A 24,365-nucleotide genomic window follows, 5' to 3' on the forward strand; every position below is an offset into this window, starting at 1 on the left:
CAAAGTCGTAAGGAGTCATCATCATCTCCCCGGCAGTAAAGAAGTGGAAGAAGTTGGTGGTGTCCCATCACCTCTCCACTAGTGCTCCTAGAAAGAGGTGGCTCGCCATGACGTACATCAGGCCAGAGCAGAAAAGGCCGAAGCCAGTCTCCTCAATGATGTCGCAGGCCCCGGTAGGAAGCTCGTCGTATCAATCCCTTGCTGTCGTCACTGCGTATCCCCTATAGGCACGAGAGTCTCCCTACGACAAATAACAGATGAATCAAATGAAAGGCAATTATGAAAATACAATAAGATGAAAGGCAATGCAAGAAATACAATTAAAAAAAAGGCAGGAATGCATGAAAATAGAATTCATACCTCAGTAGCACTGGATGAAAGGTGGGAGACTGGCTTCCTCAGTAGGAGTTCCTCTGGTACGCCGCGAGCAAATTCGCTGAAATGCCTAATGCCTCTAGGCGGTAAGATGTGTGTATGGGATGATATCTCTCCAAATCGAAGGGTCACACTCTTAATGGTAACGGCTCAGGCTCAAGCTCTGGGGTGAACTCTGTCTCAAGGTCAGCCTCAATGCCCTGAGCTGCTTCACCAGCCTTAGCAACTACAGGCTCCTCTACCTCAGCAATGGGTAGAAATGCAGGGGGAACCTCTGGAGGAGCTCCGTCATGAAGAATCTAGTTTTCCATCTGGAAAATGGGTGAAAAGTAGGTGAAAAATGAAGAAAAATGGAGAAAATAGGGTAAACTTGGAAAAGGTCAACCCTAGGAGAGAGAAAATGGGAGAAAAAGTCAAAGCCTGGGAAGGTTCATGAAACCCGAGAGAAACTCGAGGGGAACAAGCCTAAAGTGCTGAAAATCCAAGAAAAAGCGACGAAATCAAAATTTGATTGGTTCAAAATGTAGAGAACTAAGAGTTGCGAAAAAAGTTTGCATGGGGTGTTGGAAAACGCATATAAAGCACAGATCTAGAGAAAAAAAGTATCTAGAGAGAGGGCGGAAGATTTTCGACCGTGGAGAAGTGAGGAAATGAATTCTTGTGACCTATACTTAAAGACCCGAAGCAAAATGACTTATTTACCCCGAATCTGCCATCGGTGGCCGGAAGCTTATGTTGGTGGCCGGCAGGTGACCAATGGCTCTTAGGTGGGTCCTAGTGCTGTTCTGAGCTTCTTCTTCCTGAGTGGTTTGTGGAAGGTTCCGTTTTGGAAGCTTGCAGCTGCGTTCTGGTGTGAACGTGTCCCACTTGCTACTATGAACGAGGTGTATCCTTTTGAACATGTTGTAATTCCTCCGAGAGGTAAATCGAAAGGTGCAACCAGATACCGCTTTATTTATTTTGTCAAATTATGTCTTTATTCTCTTTCATTGCATAGAATATGCATTTCACATAAATGTATGTTGCATGCATGTCATGCATAGAACACGCTGTCGATTTTGTATAGAATATGCTTTTGTTTCTTACATAGAACATGCCTTCAATTAATATTATACGTCGGTTGACCATCTTGTATGGACCATGCGTTCTCATTGTCTTGATTTATAATCACGTTCACTTTGTGCATCTATCGCACACGTTCACTTTGTGGATCTATCGCACACCTCTCTGTTTCATCTCAGGACGCGTAAAGCGCATGCCTGAGCGGTTTTCTTTTGTATCTTAGGACACGTGAAGCGTAACCCTAGGTGGGTTTTATCTCGAGAAGCGTAAACCATGAACTCGAGTAATTTTTCTTATTTCTCGAGACGCGTGAAGCGCGAGCTTAAAAGATTTTCTCTTGTATCTCAAGACGCAGCCCTGCATATTTTATCTCGGGACACACAAAGCGTAAGCCTGAGCTATTTTTCTTGTTTCTCAAGATGCGTAAACCGCAAGCCCGATCGGTCTCTCTTGTATCTCAAGACGCGTGAAGTGCAACCCTGGCGGGTTTTATCTCAGGATGTATGAAGCGCGAGCCTGAGTGAATTTTCTTATTTCTCAGGACATGAGAAGCGCAACCCTGGGCTAGTTTTATCTCAAGACGCGTGAAACGCAGCCCCGAGCAATTTTTCTTTTCTTCTCACAGTTTTAGCGTGATTGGTGTTTCTCAGGATGCGTGAACTGCGGCCCTGGGCAGTTTTATCTCGGGACGTGTGAAACACGATCCCGAGTGGTTTTCATTTCTCAGTTTCTCAGAATGTGTGAAACGCAACCCTGAGTGGTGTTTTCTTCCCTCGCCTCGTGTTTTGGCATGGTCAAAGTGTGTTTTATATCTTTTTGGATGGAACGCATGTTGGTTTTAAGCTTGAAGCTGTTCATTCGTATATTGTTGTCTCGTTTTCTTATTGCCTCTATTACTACTTATCGCATCATCTTGCATGAGCATAAGTTTTCAAAATAACCAGCTTCGCGAGGCGTGTAAGTCCAGCTTTCAATGTTTTGGCATATCATTTGCATCTTGCCCCAGAACTACACTGGTTTGATTCCTTGCAAAGGGATACGTAGGCAGCCTGTGAGCGCAACCATTTATTTCTGTCTCGATTGTTTGTCCAAGTCTTACGGCCTTGTCAAAATGGGTCGTCTTCAAGCTTTAACATTCACTCACGTCATTTCATGACTCCTAGTTCTGTCAAAAAGGGACAACTGTTGACACCCTATTTTTGACGGCCCCTTACGACTTGGACGTCATCGCTTGCACACCCAATGATGAATGCATATGCTTGTCAGGTACTAGAAGTCCTCAACGGAATGCCACAGTTTTGAGCCTTCCAAACCTTGCACCCCTGTTGCCTTTGTTTTTTACCAAACCCAGTGATCTTCAAGCTTGTAACCTTTGGTGGGCTGTCGGCCACTTCTATGGGCTACCAGTGATAGCTTTCCAACCACCATTGATGGCCGGTCGGCCATTAATGTGTTTTGCAGATATTTTGTGACAGCTGTGACAACTGTTTGCACAGATGCTTGCATTTGCTCCCACGTATATGGCTAGATGTTTATGAGGGAGTTGCTTGGTTTTCTATATATAGAGGGCCTCCCCTCTTGCTTTGAGGTTAGAAAAAATTTGGAGCAAAATTTTTCCTCTCTCTTTGTGTCTCTTGCAAATTTCTTAGCCTTTGCCTAAATACTCTTAACCAAACCTCTCCATCTTTGAGCTGAGGTATCTTTGAGCCTTGTTTGAGCTCTTGAGGGTGTGTTTTCCTTGTTTTATTGCTTGAAAGTGACATCCTCTTCAAGAGATATAAAGCTTTGTCTTTTTACTTGTTGTATCTACTCTTTTTCTTGCTATTTTCCAACTGTTTTGGGGCTGTAAAAACTCTATATTTTTAGGCTGAAACTTGGGTTTTAAGGCCAATAAAGGTTGAGAGGTGATTCACCCTTCTTTACACCTTGCTCTCAAGGCCTTTACCCTTGTGTTTTCCACCTTTACATTATCTTTTTTTGAGCTTTTAAACATTGATTTTCAAAGTTACTTTAGTGGCTAAAATCATGGTTTGAAGTCCAAAATTAGAGGGTTTGCCTCCCCTCCTTGTGTTTCGCTTAATAGCCTAGCATGATCCTTGTTTTAGCTTGTTATTCTAGCTATTTTTGTCTTAATTCCAGCATGTTTTAGGACTGTTTTTAAGTGTTTGTTACATTCAAGCTTTGTTGCATGCTTGTAGTGTAATTGTCCTCATAAGTTTGGTATTTTAGGCCTTAGACACCATCTTATTTGAGATGATAGTGTTTATTTATGGCTTTCCATACTTGTGATCATTCTTAATCACCTCTGCAACCTCCTTTCTTAACTTTTGTTTTGCTTTGAAAGTGGTTTCAAACTACTTGTTTGTTTAAGCATGAGATTGAGATATCATGCTTAATGGTTTAATCACTTTGAAGGTTCAGTACCAATGGTATGATGTCACTTTCATGCCCAAAGCAACTCTTGGTTTGAGCCCTCTTTCCATTAGAGGACTTAAATTCACCTTTAGACTCAATTGACTAAAGAATGGATGGTAATCTAAAATGAAGTAATAAAATTGAGGCTAAAAAGTTGCAAGATCAATAACTTGTTTGGGTTCAATCGGACGTTAATTGAACCCTTGAGTCTTGCGCCGTTTTATACTCATTAGTGATGAAAACGGTTCAAGATTCATTGTCAACTACTTCCCTTGATCTTTCATGATAAGGATGTGGTTTTGAGAGTCTTGTTTTGTAGCATTCAATGAACTTTCACACTTTGGTTCATAGGCCATCATGCAATGAAATTGCATAGATTGATGGTTTGTGAATCAAGTTTTACTACTCCTTTGAGCTGTTCAAATGATAAGGACGGGTAAATTGTGCAAACAAACCCTTGAGAATACACTGTCTCTACTCTATTTGCTCTCTGTTGCGGTAGGAAAGTTCAATCGGCCACCTTTTGTGGCCAGCAGGCCATCATCAGTGGACGGCAGGCCCTCTGCCGGCCACTAGTGCAAAATCCAGCAGTTTCATTTTAAAGCAAAATAAAGTTGGTTTGGAGGTGGAAATCAATGCAAATGTTCTACTGTGCAACAAAGGCATTCAGCAGTAAAAACAGTGGCTTTTTCGGGTGAAAACCACATTCGTGCATGAGCCCTCCATTCATCCTCGTGATCTGTGTTGTAAATATAATAGTGTTATTCTTAAAATAATGGCTTTATAATTAATTAGAATAGCTAATTCATATCGTGTTGTAATTATTTTAATTAGCTAGATTAGATAATTAATTAGTTCATTAGGTTTGTAATAATTAATTAAGTAGTTTAGCTAATTTTATTCATTTATTGTTGTAATAGCTAGGTAATTAGTTAGCTAGTTTATTCATTCGGACACTTCTTCGTGAGAGCGCAATATTGTAATAATATGTATGTCTTCCAACTCCGCATCTTTCTCCCTTTTATTTACTAACTTATGATGGTTAGTTTAGAGACATCATGTTTTATTTAGCATTCTCCATCTTTGCATCCACTTGTATTGCATGCACCATGGCTCGGTTCATCATTCTAACTTGCATTGTTCGTTTAAATACTTTTTTGAATACATGCTTAGACCACATGCTATCAAATTGCTTCATTTGCCATATTAGTAATCGAGCCTAGTAAATTGCATATCGCATGAATCGCATTATTCATATCGCATAGTTAGGAATCATGCATTTTTCTAACTCATTTCTCTTTTTTGGCTTGGAGTACTAGGTGAGCCTTTACTCGCTTTAGCATATTGCATGTTAATGTTGCAATGTCTAGCATGCTTACCATGAGGCTAAGTGCTTAATTGATAAATTGTTTGAATGCCTGTGGATGAAGGCTAGTGGCTTGAATTGGAATAATTTGAATAATGTTTATATGCGATCACTTTTTCAAGTGGTACATATTCTAAACAATTTTGCAAACAAACATGAATCGAGATGTTCCAATCCTTGCAATTTAGTCTACACTTATGTGTGTGTGCATCACATAGTAATGCTAGCCTAATAAATTAGAACAAGAGCATATAATATACATAAGATTCATATCATGATTAGTAGAGGCCGATCTTTGATTGGGCGAGCGGGAGTGCTCAATTCATGACCTTCCCCTCTTGTACCTAAGTTCCCGAGCCGATACAATCTTGGTGATAACGGACACATGGCCTTTGGCACGAGTCATGGGTTTCCTAAATTTTTCCAAAAAATATTTAGGTGGGACTCTAAAATCTGGCAAGACAGTCCATTTTTGGCAATTTGATTCAAAATTGATTTTCCAAAAGATTTACCGGATTGAGACTCTTTCGTGTTTATCTATTTCACATTGCACTTGTGGAATCAGATTCAGAACCGCAGGAGTCCGATACTGTAGGACTTATTCGACTTCCGAAAGGGGGCACGAAAAAGTCGAGCGACACATATGGTTTTAGACTAAATTGTTACACTAGCTAGGTTAATTTTACCAATAAAATGACGATTGTTAAGCCAAAGCCACAACAACATGAGCTAAAGCCACAACAACATGAGCCAAAGCCACAATCTCAGCTTGAGTAGCCTAGGCTATAGCTCAAGCTGCAGCAAGACATAGGGTAACTAAGGCTTGAGGTAGAGCACTCAACTATGTAACCTTTACACTAGAGATATTTCAAATGGGTTACACAATAGTTGTAACTAAGTGGTTAGGTTGTTAGAGCTAAACCATGGTTAGGATAACTAGTTAATTATGGTTAGGTTAGATAAATTGGTTAAGTCTTGTATAAAAATTAGAATGTAAATCTGCAATCTTTCATTCAATTGAATGCAATCATTAGATTCAAATCTCTTTATGGTATCAGAGCCATCTAGGCCCTCACGAGCATCGATCATTCAGTGGATAAACCAAATTCAAACACCGTAGATGCAAATCCAAACACCATGTATGCAACAAGTTCTTCTTTGACTGTTGAGTCTACTTTATCCTCAAATCTCAAACTTTTAATCTCAAATCTTAGTGCTCTTGTCACCATAAAGCTTGATTCAACAAATTACACAATATGGAAGAATCAAGTGCAAAATATCTTGCGAACAACATGACTTCTTGGATATGTTGATGGATCTGAGGCATGTCCTTCTTCTATTATGATTGATTCAGCCAATCATGAAGTTCTAAATCCAAATTATACTCGATGGATCACCATTGATGCACAATTGTTGAGCTGTATAATTGCAACTTTGTCCCCATCTGTTCTTGCTACTGTGATTCAATGTCAAAAAAGTCATGAGGTTTGGAGTGTTCTAGCCAAAAGATTCACTTCCTTGTCTAGATCTCACATTCATTAGTTGAAGAATAAGATAAATCAAATTGTTAAAAAGGGAACAACTATGGAAGATTATCTAAATCAGTTTAAAGTCATAGCAGATCAACTAGCCTTGGCTTCATCTCCTATAAATGATAAGGATTTAATTCTCTTGATTCTTAATGGATTGCCAGAAGAATACAATGCTTTGAAAACCATAATACGAGCTAGATCTAAACCTATGTCTATGGAAAATTTATGCTCTCTACTCTGTTCTGGATCCATACATGTTGAGATCTCTCTTAATTCTACAAATCCTCAAAAGTTCCATTTGCTTATACTGCTCGTAGAGGTCACTATTCCAACAGGGGAGGTCACAGAGGTTATTATAGAGGAAAAGGCTCCTCTAGAGGTAGAGATGGAGGTAGATTTCGAAGTTCTCAGATTACAAATTCTCCGAATGCACAGAGTAGTCAAAATCTCAATCAGGCTGCTCTAGACTATTGGTACAAGCTAGACACTACTTTTTAGACTTCTCATAATTCTTCCATAGATTTTTCCTCTCCTATCACAACACTTCTAAGTAATTCCAAGGCTTATATTGCCTCTACTTCACACTCCAGCTCTTCATAGAATGAATCAAATTGGTTTCTTGATTTTGGAGCCCCTAACCATATCACCAATAATCTGGGTAATTTTTTTACCCTCTGAGCCATATACTGGTCATCGATAAGTTGCTATTGGTGATGGCACAAACTTTCCCATTGCTCACACTGGTAAACGACTTCTTCCAACACCTACTTTTCTATTTTATCTTACCAAAATGCTTATGTCCCTACTATTTCTTCCAATTTGCTTTCAATACATCAGTTAGCCATTGATAACAACTGTACTATTACTTTTGATAAGGATGCTTTTCTTATTCAAGACAAGAATACATAGAAAATACTATATAAAGGATGCTACAACAATGGTCTCTATCCATTCAAATCTCCACCCACATCTTCTGCTACAGCTTTATCTCAAGCATACCACTCTTGCATCACTACTTTAAGTACTTCATATTGGCATTTTTGACTTCGACATCCATTCTCTAAGAAGTTTCATCATATTATGTCTCATCATCACTTAGCTTCTAAGTCTTATTTACTTTCCAATAATGGCTCTAGTTTGTGTGAACATTATTGTATGTCTAAGAGTCATAGATTGCCCTTTAGTTTATCAAATTCTACTATTGATAAACCTTTTGCTCTTATTACACAGATGTTTGGGGTTCAATCTCCTATGATGTTTCATGATTTAAATACTATGTATTTTTCATTGATGATTTTAGCAAGTTTACTTCGTTTTTTCCTCTTCATTACAAGAGTGAAGTATTTTCTATATTTCTTGAATTTAAAGCCTTTGTTGAGACACAGTTCACTACAACATTACAGATTTTGAGAAGTGATAATGGAGGTGAATATCTTAGTAAACAATTTCAGGCCTTTCTCAAACAAAAAGGAATTGATTATCAATTGACTTGTCTACACGCACTTGCTCAAAATGATGTGGCTAAGAGAAAGCATAGGCATCTTATTGAGACTACTATCACCCAAGGTATCTTATTAAGACTACTATCACCCTTACGCATCATTCCTCTATTTCCTTGGTTTATTGGTTTGATGCACTTGCTACTGTAGTATTTTTAGTCAATAGACTTCTTACTCTCAAACTGTACAATTTTACACCCTATAAAGTTTTGTTCAACCACAAACCTGATTATCATTTCTTAACGACTTTTGGTTGCAGATGTTATCCATGGCTAAGGCCTTACACTTCTCATAAATTTCAACCCAAATCTGTCCCATGTGTGTTTATAGGTTATCAACTCTCTACTAAGGAGTACAAATGTCTTGATCCTAAATCAGGAAGAGTCTACATTTCTAGACATGTAGTGTTTGATGAGCAATCTTACCCATTTCATCATGCATCTGAGTCTGTTTCTTCCGTTTCTACTTTGACCAATTTCTTTTGGTCTCCTTCTCCTAGTCCTGCATCAACATTACCTATTACTCTAACTCTATTAGTGCCTCCTGCTTTAGATTCTCATCTATCTCCACCTTCTCCTCCTGACATCATTTCTTCTCTAACTCCTCTTCCTTCTTTAGCTATTATTTCTCATGTCTGCTCTACTCCATCTCATCAGATTCATATTTCTTCTATCTTTATTGATTTACCACCTCCCACTATTCCTCCTATTTCTCCACTTCCACACATTTTTTCACATAACAATGTTCATCTTATGGTTACTCGATCCAAGTCACAAATTCCTCTTTCTTGCTTTCTTGCAAATCCAGATCATTTTAAATCTCAAACTTACAAAGAGGCAGTTGTTTCCTCTGCTTGGGAAATTGCTATGGTTGATGAGTATGAAGCTCTTCAAAGATAGGGTACTTGGTCTCAAGTTCCTTTACCACCTGAAAAAATGGTTATTGGGTGTAAATGGGTCTTTAGGCTCACAAAGAACTCAGATGGCTCTATAACTAGGCATAAGGCCAGGTTAGTGGCTAAGGGATTTCTTCAAATAGAAGGTGTTGACTATCACGAAACCTTCAATCCTGTAGCCAAGCAACCTACCATTCATATTCTTCTTTGCCTTGCTCTCCATTTTAATTGGCATATCAAGTAGCTTGAATGCATTCTTGCGTAGGGTTCTTGAAGAAGAAGTTTATATGTAGCAACCTCAGGGTTTTGTTCATCCCGCTCAATCTTCTCTTATCTGCAAACTTCATAAAGCTCTTTATGGCTTGAAGGAAACTCTTAGAGCTTGGTTTTCCACATTTTCTAATTTTCTCTTGTCACAAAATTTTATTCCTAGTAAATGTGATTCTTCTTTGTTTGTAAACAAGTCTTCTAGCTCCATCACTATCCTTCTCATTTATGTGGATGGCATCCTTCTTACTAGTAGTGATCCTCTTTATATTCAATCCCTCATTCAACAAATGCATTCTACCTTCTCCATGAAGCAGTTAGATTTCATTAACTATTTTCTTGGTGTTTCTGTTACTTAGTCTCCATTCGGATGTATGCTCTCCCAACACAAATATGCTAGAGAAATCTTAGCCAAAGCAGGCATGAGTGATTGTAAATCTTATTCTGCACCTATGGCTATCAAACTTTCTCTTTCTCCCACAGATAATTGTCCATTTTCTAACCCCTCTCTTTACCGAAGCTTGGTTGATGCTCTCCAATATGTCACTATCATTCGCCAAATCTGGCATTTGCAGTTAATCATGCTTGTTAACTTATGCAAGCACCCTCCAATGGTTATTTTGTTGCTGTCAAGTGATTGCTTCATTATCTCAAAGGTATCTTAGCCCATGGTCTTCATTTCTTTCTTGGTACTATTCACCTTACTATTTTTTCAGACTCTGACTGGGTAGGCAATGTTCTTGGTACAACAGGGTGCTATGTCTTCTTTGGCCCAATTTTGATTTCTTGGACTGCTAAAAAGCAACCTACTATTTCTCGATCTTCCTCAGAAGCAAAATATCAAGCTCTTGCTCAGAACTCTGTCAAGCTCAGTTGGATTAACATGTTGTCAAATCAGATGCATATTTCTATCCATGTTCCCACTTTGTGGTGTGATACTTTGCCTGTCATAACCATAACCAACAACCCTATTTTCCATGCTCGAACCAAGCATAGCAAGGTCGACTATCATTATGTTCATGAACGGGTGGCTAACAAGAAGCTTCACATTTGTCATATTTCCTCCACAAATCAAATTGCTGATATCTTTACCAAGCTCTTGTCTATGTCCTGGTTTCAATATCTTCAAGGCAAACTTTTAGTCATTTCCAATCCTACAAGTTTGAAGGGAAATGACAGGCAAGTTGAGCAAAAGCCACAACAACATGAGCTAAAGCCACAATAACATGAGCCAAAGAAAGAATCTCAGCTTAAGCAACTCAGGCTGCAGCCAGACGTAGGGCAGCCAAGGCTTAAGGTGGAGCAGACAAGGCCGCACCCTCAGCTGCAATCTCAACTATGTAATCTTTATACTAGAGATATTTTAGAGAGATTACACAACAGTTGTAACTAAGTGGTTAGGTTGTTAGAACTAAACCATGGTTAGGATAACAAGTTAGTTCTGGTTACGTTAGATGGATTGATAAGTCTTGTATAAAAATTGGAATGTAAATCTGTAATCATTCATTTGATTGAATACAATCATTAGATTCAAAATCTCTTTAGTTATATCTTTTCTATTCTTTGTTTACATCTCATCGTGTTATAAAAAATAAAAATAAATAAAAAAACCCAAATCAAATACTTTTAGCTAAGAAACATTTTTAACTTAATTTTTAAAATTTTAATCTACTTACTAATTTAATCACATATAAAATTATGAATTTTTCACATACATATACAATTTTATATACACATGTTATATATATATATATGAACAAGGTATCAAATTTATGTATATATAAATATATATAGATATACTTGTGTATATATTAAGAATGGATGGTCAATTTTAATTGTTATTCACAATTTCTAACCTTTTAATCCAATTATCTTTTAGATCAAAATTAATCTTAAATATTTAATTATTTTTTGTAATTCCTAACATTTTAATTTTATTTTATTTTAAATCAATCCTTAATTATTATTCATCTTATGTGTTAATTTAATTATTTTTTAAATTAATTCTTAATTATATTTTATTTTTTAAATCAATTATTGATCATATTTTTTATTTTGGCCGCTAAGTCTTGTATTCCACTCTTAGGAGTGGAACAGAAGAGAAGATTTAAGTGCTTGCAACTTGCAAGGAGTGGGTGAGAGTTCAACTCTCCTAACATCTAGTTACTAACTTTCGCTGATAAAAAAATATATATATATTTATTTATATATCTTTTTACATAGTTAGTTTTGAGGGAAACAATGATATCTCACATACATGTCAAAATATGTCAAGTTGGACGAAATTGCTAACGGCATCAGTTTAGTCTGAACTACAGGAGGGGTAAGTATTTTAATTGATAGGGGTAAAGTACAACAAGCCTAAACCACAAGGGGTAAAGAGGACAATTAAAAAATCAAATTTACATGAAATTAAATTCAAACATAAGCCATGTGAAGCATGGGCAAAAAAGTAGCGTTACCCCATGTTTTGGGGATGAATTACAAATTATAAGAAATACATTATTGCAAAAATACATAGGGGCACAAGAAAGAAATTTCTCATAATGGCTTGTCTTTGATCAGACCGGGCAGCGAATTAGTCGAGTTGCATATAAGCTGTTCCGAACACCCCTTACCATTGAACGAAAATGTATATAAAGAGGTTTAAGTGGATTTATACTTTGGTACAAACAAAAATTATGGCCTTATTTACATCACAGAATAGATCCTTACTTGTACCTTCATATTTTTGCAAAGAATCTACCATTTTGGTCCATGAACTATTTGGCTTTTGCATTTTGATCCAATTATCAATGACAACAATGATTAAAGGACAATTTTGATATATGAGAATTTTGGTATTTCAAAGAAAAGTTTTCGCCATAAACCTAAACCCAAAGCAACCCGACTCAACCCAAACTCACCATCTACATCCCTTACTCAAAAGCACACACATGCACACATAAATCATCATCATCATTTTTGGTTCTCATCATATTATTCTTTCCCTAACCCTTTCTAATACCACCCTTCGACACTACCGACCTCCCACCCCACCCTAATACCACCCCTAAAACCCCACCCTCAATCTAATTCCTACCTTTACACTCTCCACTCCCACTTTATGTCGCTAAACCCATCTAATCCCTACCTTCTCCCTAATTACATCTCTGTTCAGACAAAAGACAATGACAATACTAATTTAGTGGGATATCAGCAAGCTAGAGTTAGGAGCCCAGGAATGTTCACCATTTTTGTAGATAATTTACCAGAATCAATGGAACCAAGAGATTTGTTCAATCTATTTACCAACTATGGAGTGGTGAAGGATGTTTTTATTCCGAAGAAGAGAAGGAATGTTTTGGGAACAAGATTTGGGTTTGTTAGGTATGATTGTCAGGTTGTAGCAAGTATGGTAGTTCAAAAAGCTGAAGGGTTGTGGTGTGATGATAAGGCACTGAAGGTACGGCTAGCAGTGTATAAAGTCAAGATCATAATTTGAAGATGGAAGAGTCAAGAAAGGTGAATACCAGTCTTATCAAACAGAGGTTGCATTGGCAACCAACAGAGAGGGGAAAAGGCCAGAGATTTTATACAGATGCAGTACGAGGGTTAAATAGAGATGTCAACAAGCTTTCTGTTCAAGCTAAAGAGGTTGGTAATGGTTGGCTTTATGAGAGTTTAGTAGTACAGGCTAAAGCATTTTTTACTTTTGTTGATTTTAAAAAGGAATGTCGGGAAAGAGGGTTAAAGGATGTGAATGTCAGAGATGGGGGGTAGAATTGCACTGCTAACATTCAAGTCTATGGAACACATGAAGGAATGGAAAGTAAGATTGAAGGAATGGGAAAAGGGGAGAATGGTTGAAAGTGAAATGTGTGTTTGGTTATTTTGTTTTGGCATACCTTTTAATCTATGGAATAGAAGAACTTTTAATGACATTAGGAGAGTTTGGGGCAACATAGTTCTGCTGGATGAGGATATAAGCAACCCAGTTTCTTTTTAATGGGGTAAAGTAAGGATAATCACAAAGTGAAGAGTTTATTAACAAAGTGGTAACACTCGAATGCAAAGGGAATTACTCTCCAATTCGAGTGTGTGAAAAGATAAGGTCCCATTAGGGATAAACACAGGGTTGGACAATACTCAGTTTAATGAGGTTATGAATTCACATTCCGACAGTAGGCAGGATATGGTATTCGACACCATTATAGGGCGAAAGGGAACAGCAAAGGAAGGTGAAGGTGGTGATGATGTGTCACTTAGTGCTGAAGTGGCAAGCAAGGTTAAGGACATATTGGAGATGGGAACATCTGAGCTGGAAAGAAGGAGCAATATGGGGGGTAGCAGCATCATTAGGGCATTTAGACGAAGGCTTGGGAAACTCAACAGGTAGGGGCTTTGGTAGTGATGGTATAATGAAGATTATGGAAAATTCAAGAGAGAAGGTGATTGGGAGCATTCAAAATGTTGATGCCAATATGTTCAAATCAGGGTCTATGAAAAGCTTGAGAGGGCCTGAAATGGGTAGGCCTAATATTAATTTAGAAGTAGTGCTGCAGGGAGCCCAGAGTGAAGCTAATCAAAGTAGGCCCAATGGACATTCGTGGTCAAATTTGAGTGATTGTGTAGCCCAGACACAATTCAATCAAGTAGGCTCACAAGTAGCCCAAAAGGATGGAGAGAGCAGTTGTGCACTAGTTTGAAGAAGGGTTCTCAGTAGAGAAAAGGGAAATAAGGGGAGTGATAGAGGAGTTAGGTTTAAAGGTAAGACAATGCCCTTACATAGAGGAAGAGTGCTTCTACAAAGCTTTAATAAGGGTGTTATTTTCATAGCCACTGCGGTGAATTTGTTGAATTCCCTATCAATGAATACTGAGTCCAATAGAAGAAGTAGAAGGTCGATTATGGAAGCTAAGGGAATAGTCCAGATGGGGCAGTTACTTGGCATAAATTTTGAAGGAAAATAAGAAGAAGCTATAGACAAAATTATTCAGATGGAAAGACAAGATTTGGAAAGGATTGAAGGCAGGGGAATGGTTGTTAAAGCTTAAGTAGCTAATGCATGGGGGGAGGTGTAATATTTGGTTCCTTGTGAAGATAATGACATGGAATGTTAGAGGTCTAACAAGACCACACAAAAAAAAAATGAGGAAAATAAAGGTAATGATAAAGTAAGGAAGAATGGATGTAGTGCTAGTACAAGAAACAAAAAGGAGTAACATGGAAGAAGAGTTCATTAAGCAGATGTGGCCATTTGAAAAGATAGAGTTCATGGGGGTGGATGCAGAAGGTACTGCAGGAGGTTTGTTATGCATTTGGACTAGATAGATTAAGACTTAAGGAGTGCTGCAGTTCAAGAATTTTGTTATGCTTTCAGGAATTGCTGGAGTGGCTTTTGAATGCACTATAGTCAATATATATGCCCCAAATGATGTAATTAAGAGGAGGCAATTATGGGATGCTCTAGGTAGATTAAAAACCCATTACACTAATCCTTGGTGTATGGGTGGAGATTTTAATGAGATTAGGTATATTAGTGAAAGAAAGGGACGCTCAAGAAGGGAGAGAGGCATGACTGATTTTAATGGGTTAATTGATCAGTTAAGTCTAGTGGACTTGCCTATGTTAGGAAGAAGTTTCACATGGTGTAATGCTCAAGATGTGGAGAGGTGGAGCAGGATAGATAGGTTCCTCTTGAATAGTAGATGGCTTGAGGAATACTCATTTAAGCAATGGGGACTGCCCAAAAGTATATCTGATCATTGCCCAGTATTGTTAAAGGAAGATGGTAGAAATTGGGGTTCAAAACCTTTTAGGTTTATTAATGCTTGGTTACTCCATTCTAAGTTCAAAGTTGAAGTGAAGAAGTCTTAGGAGGAAGTTGTTGATCCAGGATGGGCTGGATTTAGATTAAAGAGGAAGTTAGCTAATCTGAGGACCCATCTCAAAAGATGGAATTCTGAGGTTTTTGGAAATGTGGATGTTCAATTAAAGAGGGCAGAGGAGGAGTATCATGAACTTGATTTGGTAGCTGAATCAAGGACTCTATCTAAATCTGAAATGATCAGGAGGGCAGAAAGAAGTCTAGTATGGAATTTAAGTAGGAGAAAAAAGAGCTTATGGCATCGAAAATCTAGAATGGTGTGGGCTAAATGTGGTGATAAGAATACAAGATTTTTCCATATGATGGCAAGTTCTAGGCAAAGGAAAAATATGTTGGATTTAGTTGTGGAGAGGGAGAGTGAGGTTAGTGGAACCAGATGGAGTTAAACAGGCAGTGCTTAATTACTTTGTAAGAAGATTTACTGAGGAGTGGTGTTCGAGACCTAAACTTTCTGGCATATTTTCATCTATTGACTATATATAGAATGATAATCTAGTAGCAGTATTCACAAAGCAAGAGATTAGGGAAGCTATACATGATTGTGATGGGAATAAAGCTCCTCGGCCAAATGGTTTAACATGGCTTGCATTCAAAAGTGCTGGAAGATAATGAAGAGTGAGATTCTGCAGTTCATGACTGAATTTCATGAGAATGGGAAGCTAGTCTCAGGTTTGAATAGTTTTTTTATCACTTTGATACCAAAGAAAGAGAACCCAAGTGATTTAGGTGATTACAAACCAATCAGCCTTGTTAATTCAGTCTATAAAATTTTAGCTAAAGTCTTGTCTAGAAGGTTAAAGAAAGTAATGTCATCAATTATTACTGAAGTTCAATCAACATTTTGAGGGGGAAGGTTTATTCTAGATGGCATATTAATTGCTAATGAAGTGGTGGATTGGTGGAAATCATCTAGAACAAAAGGAATTATTCTGAAATTAGACTTTGAAAAGGCTTATGATTCAATAAATTAGGAATTTCTTTTTTCAATGATGATGAATTTTGGTTTTAGGAAAAATGGGTGAAGTGGACCAAAACATACATATCATCAGCTAAGATTTCTATATTGGTAAATGATTCTCCATCTGCTGAATTTATACCTCAAAAAGGGCTTAGGCAGGGTGATCCATTATCACCATTCTTGTTCAACATTATTGCTAAAGGTTTGAATTTGATGATTGACAGGGAAACGGAGTTGGGTAATTTAAGAGGGGCAACTATAGGGCCTAATGAGTTGAAGGTTTCTCGTTTGCAATTTGCAGATGATACTGTTATTTTCTGTGCGGCAAATAGGGTGGAATTGGTTACTATAAAGAGAATCTTGAGATTTTTGAGTTAATGTCTGGGTTAAAAATTAACTTCCACAAGAGTGTGTTGAGTGGGGTTGGCGTTAATGAGGAGGATATCAAAGATTTTGTCTCTGTTCTGCACTATCATAGCGAAAGCTTCCTATTACTTATTTGGGCATACCTCTTGGGGCGAATCCAAGAAGAAAAACACTTGGAAACCAGTGATTAAGAAAGTCAAGAAGAAATTGGCTTCATGGAAAGGAAAAATACTCTCTTTTGCTAGTAGAATCACACTGATTAAGGCAGTTCTATCCAGTTTACCATCATATTTCCTATCAATTTTTAAACTACCTGTGGGTGTGGCTAAGCAGTTAGAGAGGATTCAGGCAGCATTTTTGTGAGGAGATTCTGATACAAAGAAAAAACTTCACATGGTCAACTGGAGGGAGATATCAGTAAGCATTGAGCAAAGGGGCTTGGGGCTTAGAAATCTTGGAGAGGTCAATGATGTTCTTTTGCTTAAATGGTGGTGGCTATTTGGGTTAGAGGACAGAGCCCTGTGGAAACGGATTATGTGCTGTAAGTATGGTGTAGTGAGGGACAGGTGGGTCCCATTTAGTTCTACTACTGTTTCAGTGTCCAAGTGTAGACACCCTATTTTTGACCGCCCTTAAGACTTAGGCGCTTTATTCCAAACACCCTATAATGAAAGTTACACTATGTAATCTTTTGAATTCTCAGTGAAAAAATTTGGATTCAAGCTCTAATCCCAAACCTTACACCCCATTTTGGCCAAACTATTTTAGACCTTAAAACCTTCCTTTCAAAATATTTTTTTAAATGCTTCTACGGTGTTCCAAGGCTCGCATTTCAATTAAACTATTGCACTTTTTGGTAAACCAAGTAAGGACAAAGTGGAGATACATGGAAGGGAGGTGAAATCTTTGAAAAATCTTTAAAAACATCTTTTTTTTTGTTTGGAGTTGAATAAAATTGGAGGGGAGGAAAGAAAACTAGTTAGGGAGAGGGTTGAGCATCAAACCGTTGAGAAAGAATGCGTAGCCTTCACTAAATTAGGCATATCTCTAACCACTTAGAATCTAGATGTGAGGCTTCCACCATTAGAAAAATATGCCGAGTCCAGATGAGGGAGATATGTCCATTTGAAGTTGGGCCTGAATGCGGATTTTTAGACCCGGCCGAGTCCATTTAGAACTGGTTGTGCCTCATTGAGGCCAGGCTGGGCCTCAATGAAAACTTTTCCAGACTTGCTTTTTAGGCCCGGTCGTGGGTTTTTGGGCCTGGCTAGGTCTCAATGGCGCCAGACAGACAGCTGGCGGGAATTGAACAAATATCTTTGTTTGAAGATATTTTTCACCATTTTGGCTCAAATTCTATAAATTGGACCTCCCACTTCATATTTTAAGGTTAGAAAACCTTCCAAGAGGCTTAGGCATTGATAGAACATCCATCTTTCTTCCAAAGGCTTCCTTGACCTCATATCACCTTTTAGCTATACATACACAATACATACATCATTAGAGCTTGTTCTTGGAGCTTTTTGTTGAGATTTCAACCTAATTTTCACAAACTTGAGGGTGTTTAGGATCAAGTTTGTTTAACTACAAGCATCATCTCTTTCAAGAGGTATAACTTTTGCATCTTCTTCCTTACTTCTCTCTCACTCTTTTCCTCTCTTTTCCTTGCTTTATACATTATTTTTGGATTGGTTTGAGGGGCTGAAATATGTGATTAAAAGTTACAAAGAATGAGGGGGTTAGCCACCCCTCCTTAGGCTTTGTTCCATAACTTTTTCTCTTGCTTTTGCCACTATTTTCTTGGGTTACAAACTGATTTTCAAAGTTCAATAAAGGTTAAAAAACATGCTTTGAGGTTCCAAAAAAATGGAGAGGTTAACCACATCTCGTTGCTTTTGTTTACTAGCATTCACTTTGCCTTATTCCTTTCTATTTTTTTTCATGTTCTTATCATAATTTTTGGCCACTGTTTTAGCCTATTAGGGGATGTTTTAGGGATATCCTAATTTATTTAATTAATTTATGCTTTGATTAATTTGCTTGTTGTCTCACAAGTCCTTATGCATAGCTTGTTGTATTTTGTTCTAAGCTTTTCTTTGTCTAATTTCCATGTTTAAGAACCTCATTTTAATAATCAACTTACCATTCATCTCTTTCATTTGAGAGTTGTTTCAATCGGTTGGCAGTTATCCAAAACATGAACTAGAGATCTATATTTAATGGTTTAATCTCTACGAAGGTTCATTGTCAACAGCGTAGTCACTTTTTCATGTTGAGAATCATCTGCTGTTTGACATGTTTCTCAATTAGTGGACGTAATCTTTAGTGAACGTAACAATCATCTTGGACTTAATGGATTAAAGGATGGCAAAGACTAATGAATTGATTTAAAATGAACCAACCCACATAAAGAAAATGATTCATATTGCTTAGGTTCGGCCAGACATTATGTCGAATCCATTGTGTCAAGGGTTGTCTTACATTAATTCATGATGTTTTGATGAACCTTGAAGCGTCTCTACCTCCTTCTTTGAGTTAACTCTATGATAGGATGGAGGGGTGGTTGATGTTCATTGCATTTATTGAATTTTGTCCAAATTGTATTTAGAATCATCAACCAATCAGCTTGCTCATTGATGGTTTTAGAAACGATTCCAACCTTCTCTTGAGGCTTTCCCATGACAGAGAAGTGTAAGAGGGACAAACAGATTTCAGAATAACTTTGTCTGCACTATTTTCACTGCAGAGCACAAAATAAAATTTTGCATAAAATTAAGGCACGGCCGACCTTATTTAGGCCCGGCCGGGCTTCATTGAGGGTCGGCCAGCCATCAATGTTTGGTTAGTAGTATGTTTTGCAGAAAACAGAGGGTAGTGGCTAAAGGTGAAACAGAGAAGGCCTAGGCAGACAGAGCTGTTCTTAGACATTATGCATGCAACCCTTATGCATCCTTGCTTACATCAATGTTGTAGATTAATGCTCCGAGTGTTGTTATTTTTATTATTATTGTTATAATCCTATTAGTGTTGTAATTATCATTATTGTTTATTTGTAATTGTTATAGCTAATTAACCTAGATAGTTAGTTTACTTCTCATTATTATCCTTGTTGTAATAGAGTAGTTAGCTAGTTAATTCTTTACTTATTTATTCATTTGGTTTTGTAATAATTAGTTTAATTTGGACTTTCAGACTTTAATTCTCACCCTCTTGCACGAGGGCAATTATGTAATAAGTTGTATATCTTCTAACCCCATGTCTTTCTCCTTTTTATTTACTCACTTACGATGGTTAGTATAGGAACATCATTTTTCAAATTAGCATTCTTATGCATTGCATTCATTGTCTTGCATGCATACAAGGTTCGGCTCATTATACTAACCCAATATCAATGTTCGAATTCATTACTTGACTACATGCTTTATCATATGTCTTGAATGGAATCATATGTCATGCTCATAGCTGAGCTTATAAATTACATAATGTATGCGTTGCATTAGTCATATTGCATTAATTAGGAGCATGCATATTTTTCTAATTATTTTGCTTTGTTTTGGCTCGGAGTACTAGGTGAGTACTTTTGTGTTTTAGCATCTTGCATCGAATGCTTGTGTTACCATGTCAAAGCATACTTTCATGAGGCTAATTGCTTAAATGATATGACTGTTTGAATGCATGTGGATGAAGGTTAGTTGCTCGAATTGGGATAGTTTGATTAATGTCCATTTTAAGCCCATTTTTCAAGTGGCAAATTCGCAAAATAATTTCAAATAAAACACGAAATCAAATATTTCAATCCTTGCAAATTAGTCTCTATTTGTATGTGCGTCACATAGTAGAAAATAGCTAATAATCGGAACAAGATCATATAATGTAAATAAAAATCATATCATGATTAGTAGAGGTCGATCTTTGATCGGGCGAGTGGGGTGCTCAATTCATGACCTTCCCCTCTCGTACCTAAGTTCCCGAGCCGAGACACTTTGGTGATGATGGACTAATGGCCTTTGGCACGAGTCTTAGGTTTCCTAAATTTTTCAAAAATATTTAGGTGGCGACTCTGAAATCTTGCAAGCAGTCCATTTTTGGCATTTGATTCAAACATCAATTTTCTAAAAGAATTGCCAGATTTGGACTCTTTTCGTGTTTTCACTGTTTCATATTCCACTTGTGAAAACAGATTCAGAACCACGGGAGTCAGAACTGTAAGGATATTCATCTTCTAAAAGGAGTACAAAAAGTCGAGCTACACCAAGTTTTGGAGTGATATCCTCAAACTTGTTGATAGAAGACCTGCTATGGTTTAGTTTTATTTATTAAACCTTAAAATATCAGTAGGGAATGGGGGTAGAATTCAGTTTTGGAATGAGAAGTAGATGAACAATTTATGCCTAAATGAGGAGTTTCCTAGATTGTATAGCTTGTCAAAGGGGAAAGGTAGCACTGTTCAGCAGATTTACCAGAGGAGGGTTCATTCAAATGAGTGGAACTTAATGTTCAGAAGATCACTGTTATCATGGGAGGAAGAGGAGGTACAAAGATTGTATGAGTTGCTTAGGGTAGCACCTACTCTCTCTTTGGAGTCTGAGGACTATTGTCAGTGGGGAGCCAATCCAGAAAGGTCATTTACAGTAGCAGCAGCATGGGAGTGGTGGATGTCTTCAAAAGGTCCAACTCCCAGTGTTAATAAGGTATTGTGGAAAAATCTTGCTCCTCCCAAGGTAAAATTTTGTGGCTGGTTAGCTTGGAGAGGTAAACTTAAAACTGCCACTATGTTAAAAAATTTAGGAGTGTTAAATGAGGAATCAGATTCATTGTGCATGTTCTGTAAATCAGAGGCGGAGATAGTTCATCATCTGATGTTGTTTTGCCCATTTGTATGGAAGGTGTGGACTGATATGATGAAGTGGTGGGGTCTGGTGTGGGTTTTACCTGGTTCAATTGAGGATTTACTGCTCTGGTGGACATGAGTCAAATTCAGTAAGGTGATTCTTAGAATGTGAAAAGTGGTACCTTAGCTGTTTTGTGGTCATTATGGAAAGCAAGGAATGATGGTTTTTTTTATTGGCAAACCAGCAGATTGGATTGAATTAGCAGAGTTGGTGAAGGTAAGAGTAGCACTTTGGAGTAAATTGAATATTGCGAGGATGCAGTATTCAGTGTAGGAAATAGTCACCAATCTTCATCAGATTATGGCTTGTGCTGGAAGTAGCAGGTTGCCCCTTGGTTGATGTCTTATGTTGAGCTAGAGAATGGTTCGAAGCCTTGCCACCACTACTGTTTTAGGAATGTCTGTGGTGATAGTGTTTCTTCTGGTCTATGAAGAAAGGTGTATTACAAGGGAGCTTATGTGGTATTGCTACTGCTACTTTGCTAGTTGGGAGCGTTGCTGCCACTGCCCCTGCTGTTCTGGGAGTGTTTGTGGTGATTGTGCTTTCCTTTTGTCTTTGAAAAAAGGAGTTTTACAGGGGAGTTTCTGTTGTATTGCTGCTGCTACTCTGTTGCTTTGCTCTTGTTTTGTTTCGTTTTTCTGTTTCTTTTTGGGCTGTTTCGATTGGTTCCTCACCAATCTTTTTGTCCCAGCTTTGTTGTTGTAAGGTGGCATGTTTTTTTCTTTCTTCATCGATGAAGTTTTTTGCTAATCAAAAAAAAAAAAAAAACACAACAATTGTCTCATAGTGAGCCGACCTCAACAAAGATGATGAAAGACTTTGGCCTCAAAAGGGAAATCATGACAGCCATTAAAACCGAAAGAATCCATCATCGTGAGTGAGCTCAATCTAAGGTTTGGAGGTGGTGGGTTATAGATGACGATAGGGAAGTCCTTGGCAATTGGGTGTTATTGATGTCCTTTGTAATGGCGTAGGGTTTCTTTGGCTTGGTTTTTTGCTATAGTATGGTGGCCAATGAGATGGAATGTCATCGAATGGAACTAGCCATATGGGATGTGATGTGGTAAAGGAAACAAAAAACTGAGGGTGGAAAGAAGGGGTTGGTAGTAATGATTGCAGTGAAGTAAAAGACACATGAAGCTTTGAGACCGAGCAAGGGAGTTAGCGTGGAGAACAAAGTATTGAGGGTTTGGCCGTGAAGGGTGTGATGGGGTAGAGGAACCACTAACTAACCACAGCACAACCACCTAACTCAAGCCTAAACAAGTGCATACACCTCGAGAAATGTTCCTGCCAACCACATGTGCACAAAGGAAAATAATACAACTTAAAATTATAAAAGTGACACAATTGCAAAAATTGAAACAAACCGATCATTACACTTCCATTTTCAGAATTCAGCTAAAGAGTCCAGCACCAATGAGTCATGACGACTTGTCACCAAAAATAAACAACCCAAATTGAAAATTTGGTCATTATTACATCTCGACTTTGATTGCTTAGAACGTTACATATCTCTTTTTTTGAGGAAATTCTTAAACCATTTGGCTGAAAGTTTAGGATATCTTTTCAAACCATTTTTGAAATCTACATAGTTTATGCCAAAACGAACTGTGTAACCTGAGTCCCATTCGAAATTGTCCAATAGTGACCATGCAAAATATCCTTTCACATTAGCGCCATCCCTATATGAAGAATGCAATAAACAACAGAGGTTAGATGCAATATTCTCTTATAATTTTTAAAGGTATAACTTTCGAGCACTCATAGATCTTCTAAATGCAACAATTTTCATTGGGAACTCACTTAATTGCTTGTAGAAGGAAAGAAAGATGGTGGTAATAGTAATGTATCCTCATGTTGTCGACAAGGGCTTCTTCAAGCGATAGTGTGGCATTATTCACTTCATCAATCCCTATAAACAGTAAGTTAGGGATGTTCAGTGTCAACTTAATGTCTAATTACAAATTTTTATATTTTGTATTTCTAAATAAAAATGGTCTTTTGACACTATTGAAAAATCATTAATGAGTTTATTATTACCATTCTCAGTGATGTAAATAAGAGGATTGTTATATTTTTTCTTCGTGTAGAGTAGAACATCGTAAATGCCTCTTGGATAAACAAAGAGCCAACTTGAAGCAGCCTGCATGATCACGTGAAGTTATAGACTTGATCATGAAAATCTCCATCTTTAGGCAAGTTACAACCGATAAGGAGAGCTGATTAAGTTTCTACTTCTTACCTTTGCACCAATTGGAACACCATTTCGCTCAGCTAGCATAACAAAATAATCATGTCTAGTTAGGACAATGCTATGTTAAGTGTGTAATTAATAATGGCACAAGACTTTGTACTTACTTGTAAGGTTAACCCATGAATCTGTCAAATAGCTGACAAATACACTATTGGAGTTTGGTGCGTATGCTGCATAATTAGCAGTGTAGTAGTTTAATCCAATAAAATCAAATGATCCTTTCAACATCTTGGATTGTTCTTTTGAGAACTTAGGGAGCCGTTTTGCCACAAGAGTTCGCATTGTACGTGGATAGTCACCAGTTGCTAGTGGCTCCATAAACCTGCAATACACACGGAAAAACAAAGTTGGGCCATATTATAAATTGGTAACTCTACTCATACCAATATTATTGACCACAAAAAGGACATATATAAAACACTTACCACCCAAGCGTGAAATCCATGGCCCTTAATGCAGCATTATGGTTGTGCCTTGCTTTCGAGAAAGGTACCATCCACTGTGTAATAAGTGTAATTCCAATCTTGCCCTTTTGAGATGCCTATTTACATTTTAAACATTTAATTCACAACCATCTAATAATATATTTGTATCCAAAATTTGTCTTATTTA

General features: G+C 37.6%; 1 protein-coding gene across 1 annotated transcript in view; it reads right to left on the minus strand.

Moving 5' to 3' along the window:
• Positions 1 to 22,853: 22,853 nt before the first annotated feature.
• Positions 22,854 to 24,365, minus strand: part of LOC145814029 (beta-glucosidase 12-like) — a 30,567-nt gene continuing 29,055 nt past the window's right edge. The window contains exons 8-13 of the mRNA XM_082910531.1: positions 24,179 to 24,294; positions 23,858 to 24,075; positions 23,742 to 23,773; positions 23,540 to 23,642; positions 23,303 to 23,411; positions 22,854 to 23,181 (exon numbers count right to left, since the gene is read on the minus strand). Of these exons, the coding sequence (XP_082766657.1) occupies positions 23,004 to 23,181; positions 23,303 to 23,411; positions 23,540 to 23,642; positions 23,742 to 23,773; positions 23,858 to 24,075; positions 24,179 to 24,294 (756 nt within the window). The 3' untranslated portion in view covers positions 22,854 to 23,003. The remainder of the gene's footprint in view (positions 23,182 to 23,302; positions 23,412 to 23,539; positions 23,643 to 23,741; positions 23,774 to 23,857; positions 24,076 to 24,178; positions 24,295 to 24,365) is intronic.

This window comes from Camellia sinensis, unplaced genomic scaffold, assembly GCF_055761805.1.
Source record: "Camellia sinensis isolate YWXY unplaced genomic scaffold, ASM5576180v1 Unanchor1, whole genome shotgun sequence".
NCBI classification, from domain to species: domain Eukaryota; kingdom Viridiplantae; phylum Streptophyta; class Magnoliopsida; order Ericales; family Theaceae; genus Camellia; species Camellia sinensis.